The 8,087-nt window shown below is 38.6% G+C and overlaps 2 protein-coding genes across 6 annotated transcripts in view; both read right to left on the bottom strand.

Moving 5' to 3' along the window:
• LOC139982601 (kinesin-like protein KIF27) overlaps positions 1 to 8,087 on the bottom strand; it is a 105,605-nt gene that overhangs the window by 34,757 nt on the left and 62,761 nt on the right. The window lies entirely within an intron of this gene.
• LOC139982618 (uncharacterized) overlaps positions 1,514 to 8,087 on the bottom strand; it is an 85,157-nt gene continuing 78,583 nt past the window's right edge. For 2 of the 5 annotated variants that reach the window (XM_071995584.1, XM_071995583.1), the window contains one exon: positions 1,514 to 4,393. In XM_071995584.1, coding sequence (XP_071851685.1) covers positions 3,528 to 4,393 — 866 coding nt within the window. In that variant the 3' untranslated portion in view covers positions 1,514 to 3,527. Of the gene's footprint in view, positions 4,394 to 5,405; positions 5,467 to 5,962; positions 6,139 to 6,779; positions 7,007 to 8,087 lie in introns of all 5 variants that reach the window. The other 3 variants (XM_071995587.1, XM_071995585.1, XM_071995589.1) reach the window with 3 other exon arrangements.

The following is an 8,087-nucleotide window of genomic DNA, read 5'->3' on the forward strand; positions in this document are numbered from 1 at the left end:
CATGGATTCCGCAGCTTAAAAATATGCAAAATATATATACAAAAATATGATAAATATATCATCTAGTAATATGACAGTTCAAAAGCTTTATACTCCTCGGTAAAAAAAAAGAATGTCTAAAGCGTTCAGTACGCATACGAGGTAGGGTATACAACCTACGTGGAGTGGTGTAATACTTATGGAGAGGATGGTCAGGATCAGTCAAAATCCCTCTTACATAATGAAATACAATTTCTTCAATGTACTGATCATCTATAGAATAATACTTTCTGAAATGTCTGTTAATCAATTTGAGTTGAGTCTTGAAACAGGAAGTTTATACTACTCTAGTACTTTCAACGTAGGAATCTGATCCGGGCATGTTTTGCATCAAGACTACAATAATTGTGTTCCTCAATGGATGGATCAGACCCAGATAAGTAATACTTCTGTTGTATTCGTGACCAATAAGGGACGAGGGTTTCCTGTGTTTGCTCTTAAACCCGAATTTTTGTTTATAGGATAACACAATGTTTATAGGATGTTTATGTTAATTTGTTTACAGGATCACAACAACACTTAAGGAGTGTTAGCTCAGTGGTTTATGCCGGTGCCTTTCAATCATAAGGTCCCCGGTTCGAGTCACTCCAAGATTAATGTATGTCGTCCAGTTACAGAGTTGTCGACAATTAACAATTCATAATCATGGACGTTAAATATGAATCTAAGAGACTGACTTCGGTCAGCTTGCGGCTTTGATAAGCCAATGAGGCTTCTTCGCGAGTTACTGCTTGCAGGAGGATCTAAAATACATACAAACATACATACATACATATACACACATACACAATAATTGTGTCTTCGATCCTACAGGAGGGGATTTTTCGTCTGCTTTACATATAAGCCGACGAACTAGTCGTAGGAAAATCACTCGAATGACAACTGGAGTCGACAAAAACAACAAAGATATTTTTTTTTGGTCAAACCGTTAACTCTGCTTAGGTAAAATGTAAAAGTTTGAAACCTTAAGGCAACTGCAATACGATAAGGTCAAGTGTTTTTTTTCCTGCAAACCCTTATAAAAAAAGATAATGATAGCAAACTGTTTAGGTAAAATGTAAAAGTTGAAAATCTTTCTTTTTTTTATTTTTATTGTTTGTTTTTGTGTGTTTGGGCAAACCCTTATAAAGAAATATATAAAGAAACATATAAAGAAAGGTAACGATAGCAATCCGCTTAGGTAAAATGTAAAAGTTGAAAATCTTTATTTTTTTTTATTTTTTATTTTGATTGCTTTTTGATTGTGTTTTGACAAACCCTTATAAAGAAAGGTATAAAGAAAGATAATGATAGGAAACTGCTTAGGTAAAATGTGAAAGTTTAAAAACCTTTTTTTTTTTGGATTACTGTTTTTTTTTGTGTGTTTTGGCAAACCCTTATAAAGAAAGAAATAAAGAAAGATAATAATAGCAAACTGCTTAGGTAAAATGTAAAAGTTTGAAAACCTTTATTTTTTAAATTTATTTATGTATTTATTGTTTTTTTTTTTGGGGGGGGGGGGTGTTGGGCAAACCCTTATAAAGGAAGATATAAAGAAAGATAATGATAACAAACTGCTTAGGTAAAATGTGAAAGTTTAAAAACCTGTTTTTTTTTTCTTTTTCTTTGTATATTGTTTTCTTATATTGTTTTTGTGTTTTTTGTTTGTGTTTTGGCAATCTCTTATAGCAAAGATATAAAGAAAGATAATGATAACAATCTGCTAATAGGTAAATGTAAAGTTTGAAAACCTTAGGGCAACTGTAATAAGATAAAGTCAAGTGTTTGGTGTCAAAGTAAATCCCTGGGGTCTTAAATATTGAGAAATTCTGAGCAGTTTAAGATATAATGCAGTATTTCTGATCAAACTAAGTTACAAATGGCACCTTAAAAAACATCTTAAACCTTTACCAATTAAGTATGGTGAGAGAATGAATGTATACTAAGATAGTGAGAGCAATGAAATATTACCCTGACATGGTATAAGCTTTCAGGAATAACTAATTAGGTTCTTAAAAATGCAAATCATTTTCAATTGCATAACAAACAATTGATATCAATTACGAACTGACCAAGTATGTGCTGTCCTGTACACCATGTCCTTGCACAAAATGTCATGCTGAAACCAAAGCTTATTACTGGCCACTCCCTAACTAAGAAGATAGGGTTTCAGGGATTGAGTTCTGCTGGCCTTAAACAAACATTGACATGAAGCAAATTAGAATTCTCAACTTGAAAAACAAAATTATCCAGCTACAGTACTTTAAAGACTTAATATTTCACCACTGCTGACCTTACATGGCATTTGACCTTAAAAAGAATTACTGGGTTCTTGTACTCATTATAGGAAACTTATATGCTAATATGACATCTGATCAAACTCTTATGATGTCATGTTTAAAATTTCCAGAGTGTAACCTCTTCTGAACCCAAACAACCCGACCCCTCCACCACAAAAAATAACACGGTTCTGGTACTCACTATAAAGAAGCCATAGCCATACGTACCAGCTACTGCAGTTTTCAATGTGGAAATACCGTATTAACATACTGTTCAAGTTTTGAAACCTGGTGACCTTAGTGAACTCTGACCTACATCAAATTGTTCATGTTCTGGTTCTGGAGATATAGCACTTTTGATATATTACATTTTGACCTCTGCTGACCGAAAATGACCTTTGACCTCTATCGAAAACAATAGGGCTCGCTGAACCAATTACAGGAAATCCTTTTGCCAAATACAGGAACTAAATAGGTGATCATCCTTGAGATATCATGCATGTTTACATGATTTTCACAGTTTCCGTCGGTTGACCTCACATCACATTTGACATTCATGAAAAACACTACAGACCGTCTATACTTACCGACGGCAAGCTACACACCCAATTGAACTCTCGGCAACTTTTAATTCTTGAGATATTGATGGATCAAAGTTTTCAGACTTTGACCCTTGCTGACCTAAAATGACCTTTGACAAATACCAAAAAACAAACATGTTCTTCTTAAGGGAAACTACATACCAGATATGAAATCTACCCTAGTTACCCTTCTGAAGTTAGAGCGTATACACACGCACGCACACCCTACCACGCCCATATACACGCCGTCACCATCTCATAGATTCCTTCTGCCTTCGGCAAGGAATAACAAATAAGAGACTACTGCATGTTGTAAAGATCTTTATCCATTTTGATTTGATGAATGGGCAATTCCTTTGACGCAAAGTGTTAATGTCTCGTATATAACCGTTTACTGTGATATCACGGAACCACACTCAGTGCATTTGTTTTCAATCGTATTTGCGTGGGAGGAGATGTCATTACACTGACCGTAATAAACAAAGACAGGGACCGTCAGCAAGAAAGGCAAATAATACAGAACGTCACAAAATTAACCCCAACAATTTTAGTTAACCCTCCCCCCTCCCCCACTTACACTTTTTCGATGTAACGTAAATTTGTAAAACAAATACAGAAGCTTAGACTTATAGTAGCCGTTCTGTAAGCTTCACAATGAAATGACTTTAAGGCGTTTATTACCAGCATCAACAACCATCAAAAAATTCTGATTTTGACAATGGTAATAGTGCAGCCCACGAACAAAGTCTAAACTTTTGTTCTTGTTTTGCCAAAACCACGGTTTTGGACTTTCCTCCAATGTTACACACTTATTCTGCCTGGGTTCAGTGTAGCGCACGATACACTCGTATTGTGCTTTATATCCGGGATTTCTCAGTGCAATATAAATGTTACCCTTGTTATCTATGTCCATTCCTCTGCAATGGTTATTTGTTTTTACAGTATAAAGTCGGCATTTAAAATTATATGAATAAACATCAACTGCCATTCTTGCAAAGTCAGAAATGAAAAACTCATTTGAGCTACTTTTCTTAATGTACCAAGGATCTTCCAGACTACCGCTACAATAACAACCTAAATACTTACCATCGGAAGTAAATTTGGCCACTTGAGCCGACTTTTTCTTCCTACCTGTCAATACGTAAATACAATTTTCCCTCTCGCATGACGTAATACCTGCAGGTTCTTCCATGTTATGTTCACCAAACCTTTCCTTCTCATTCAATGATTCATCAAATTTTATGACACATTTACTCTTCTTGTCAGTAACAAATAAAGTATTTCCCAGGAAAGTTGCGGCAAATGGTTTAAAACCAGTTTCTTCCCAACGCTTTATCGTGTTTCCTGCTATGTTATATGCGTAGATTCCGTCGTCCATCAATATAAATATCTGATTTTTGAACGTGATGACGTCGTGAGGTTGGATTATGCCTGGTATTTCTTGGAATGTTGGAGGTTCGTTGGTTTCCTGTAAGCTTTCGTTGATTTCATAACTATTGTCAGTTGTTTCGTGACCTGTCAATAAGATAAACATTTGAGCAGATTTTAGTACTACAAATGGGGTAGGGAGGTAGGCATCGAAGCTGGAACCGGACATGTAGGAACCACGGGGCAGGAGGGGATTGAGGGGGATTTAGGAAAGCACAGAAATAAGGAAGAGTAAGGTAGAGAGCAGGGAGTCAGTAAACAACAGGGATGTATGGAGCAGATAGGCAAGTAGACAGGGCGGTAGTAAAATAAGGAGGCACGGAGGATATGAGGCAGAGAGGCGGGAAGGCATGGAAACAGGGAGACAAGGAGACAGGGGGTACGGAGGCAAGGAGGAAAGGAGGCAGAAAGAAGGGGAGTAACAGAGGCATTTAAGCAGGGAGTCAGATAGACAGAAAAGCATGGAAACAGGTAAACAGGAACCACGGGGCAGAGGGGAATGAGGAAGGAACAGAGGTAAGGGAGAGTAAGGGAGCACCCGATACACATAGAGAACACAGTAACTGCTGTACATCTTTGAGTGTTGTACTAGAGTAAAATCTGGATCGTGCTAAAAATCAGTAGCATGTGCTATTAGGATTACAGGAAGAACTGAGGATGTGCCCTGGTGTAATCACAACAAATCTAGTTTGATGTATTTGTTTGGATTACCGTCCTCAGTTCTTACTGTTAACCTAATAGCACATGCTACCGATTTATCCGATTTTTCAGCACAATCCAGTTTTTATGATGGTACAAAGTTTTAAGATTGATATTGGTTACTGTAATCTCTTTGTGAATCGGTTGAAGTGAGGGAGCAGGGATGAGAAGGGAGTCAGGGTGCAGCGGGGATGTGTGGAGCAAGGAGGCACGGAGGCACGGAGGCATGAATGCACGGAGGCAGGATATCAGGGAGGCACTGAGACAGAAAGTGAGTCACGGAGGCATTTAGGCAGGGAGGTCGTGAGACATGTGGGAGATAGACAGAATAGCAATGAAACAGGGACTCAGGAAAGTAGGGAAGCAGGGAGAATGAAGAGAGTAGGAAGAAATGATATACCTCTTGAATCATCGGTCACTGTGCCACTGGAAGATTGATTGAATGGCCTACCCTGGGATAACTGAAATAACAAAAAGTTAGGTTCAAATGTGGTTTCTCATTTTTTTTTTGCATGCTTCAATGTATAGATGTGTGTTTTAACAGAAAGTCAAGTTGGTGCTTCTTATTCATTTCAAAGTCAAATGTGATGCACACCCCTCTTTGTCCAAAGTATAATGATTAGCACAACCTTTCCTGTATCTTAAATTATAACCCAGCTATGCCTCATAATGCACCATTTTACGTCTAAAATGTTAACTATATGTCTTTTTTTCGGGCGGGCGGGAGTGGTGGAGGGAAGGAGAGGGAAGGGGAGTAAGGAGTACCATCAAACCCCTTACATAGCAGCCCGCTCCCATTACCTCAGCATCACAAATGCTTTACTTTAAATTCCTGGGCCACCTCAAATTTCGATATTAAGTAAAATAGGTATATTTATATAAATATAAAACTTTCTACGCTAGATCTTCCTATATAAAACCAAATAAACTAAATAAGATTAAGTCTATGGGACCTACCTCTACTGCAAATTTCAAGTTTTCCTTCACTTTCTGCAGGGACTTATTTGATGCAGAAATCACCTTCCCCAGCTTATGTCGTTTTCTCAACTGGTATTTCTTCAACGTGTGTTCGCTGACATCTGTCAATATTTTCTGCAAATCTTTATTTGCATTCTGCACGTTTTCAAGTAATCCTTCATAAATAATTATTGAAAATAAATAAATTTAAACAACATTATCAAAAAAAATAAATAGTATTCCACAAAGAACGTAAAACATTTCACAAAGTCACCGGACTCTCGCAGGATAACGCGTATATGGACGCCGACGCATAACATTTATAAGGAAGGGAGGGGGTCAGGCAAGATTGTTAATAAGGATCAAAGACTGCGGGAAGAGGAAGCCTATAGAACACGGCCAACGATGGAAGCCCCCACCCCTATATTTGTATGTTCATTCATACTTAGTAAAGATTCCTAAATCCTATTGGTCCATTCAGGTCAGCTGACCGTGGTTAATCCTGTGAGTAACGCACGGTAAAATTACGGGGCATCACTTTAATAAATCTTTGGTTATATGTAATCAAAAATGTTTTGTTTTATGATTTTCCCCCAAATGGTAGTGTATGAATGAACGGGGTTAATCAACGGTCTAGCGTGCGTTACTCACATGATTAATGCACTCCGGGTGTGAATGCTATCGCTGGATGCACTCGGGCTCCGCCCTCGTGCATCACTTGCATTATCCCCCGATCGTGCATTAATCCTGTGAGTAACGCACGCTAGACCGTTGATTAACCACTTATTAATCCATATATTACCTCCTTCATAATTACCTGGGTCGGTGTTGACATTAATTTTTTTCGTCAAATCTTTGAGAATGTTTTCCACAAATCTTGTATCATTGCATAGATCCTCACATTGTTGTTTCTTATTGCCGAACAGTGTCTGCTTGACTTGGGATATCGATGAGTGAATATCTTTACACAATTGTACAGCGGATGTGACTTCACCGATCATCCTGACTATTCTGTATACTTGTCGAAGGTCTCTGAAAATTAAACTGAAATGTTGAAAGAATAATATTCTACAATTACATAGCAATTTCTAGTGGCGTCAATCTGAATGATTATCCGTTACGTCGGTAGTAATTCAATATTAGTGTCACGTATATACTGTGCTAATTTCAGTAAAAGAAAAGGGTCAAACAGTCAATTTCGAGAGGTTGTACCATGGATCTGCAGCATTTGACTATCAAATGTCGCCCATTTTACCTACCTAGGGAATTCTCATCGGTGACCTTGACGTCTGTTTATATTCATCCAGGGGCCAATTCAACGGTGGCACTTACTGATCTCGCAAACGTCATTACAAAGCCGAGAATTTAAATCCGGATACTCTTTCAATTGTTGCCGGGGATTTCAACAAAGCTAATTTGAGGACCGTACTCCCTAACTTTAAACAACACGTTACTTGTCCGACTCGCGGGAGGAGAACTCTGGACCATTGTTACTCCAAGGTTAAATCAGCCTACAAATCTGTCGAACGCCACAGTCTTGGTAAATCGGATCATTCGGTAGTCCTGCTCATACCGGCCTACAAACAAGAACTCAAGCAATCTAAACCGATCAAGAAGGAGGTAATCCTTTGGCCCCAGTCTTCGGTCGATCAGTTGATTGATTGTTTCCATAGGACTGACTGGGATGTTTTCAAGAGTAACAATGATCTGGATGAATTCACTGTCGCCGTGACGGTGTATTTACGCTTTTGTCAAGAACAGTGTTTACCTACAAAAACGGTGACGTCATATCCGAACAGCAAACCATGGTTTGATAAGTTCATTCGGTCCAAGCTCGTCGCCAAGGACGCTGCTTATCGTTCCTGGAATACCGATCCGGAATCCTACCGGCAGGCCATATCAAATTTGAAGAAAGCTATCCGGGACTCGAAGAGGACGTACCGGGATAAGGTTGAGGAGAAGTTCGAATCGGGTGACGCTAAAGCTCTCTGGTCGAACTTGAGCCTGATCACACAATACAAAGGTCCCGCGAAAACCGCTGACACCGATGATGTCACATTGCCCGACCAGCTGAATGAGTTCTACGTCAGATTTGACCGCCAGAATACCAGTGTCCCGGTACCCG

The sequence above is a fragment of the Apostichopus japonicus genome, chromosome 16, assembly GCF_037975245.1.
Source record: "Apostichopus japonicus isolate 1M-3 chromosome 16, ASM3797524v1, whole genome shotgun sequence".
Lineage (NCBI taxonomy): Eukaryota > Metazoa > Echinodermata > Holothuroidea > Aspidochirotida > Stichopodidae > Apostichopus > Apostichopus japonicus.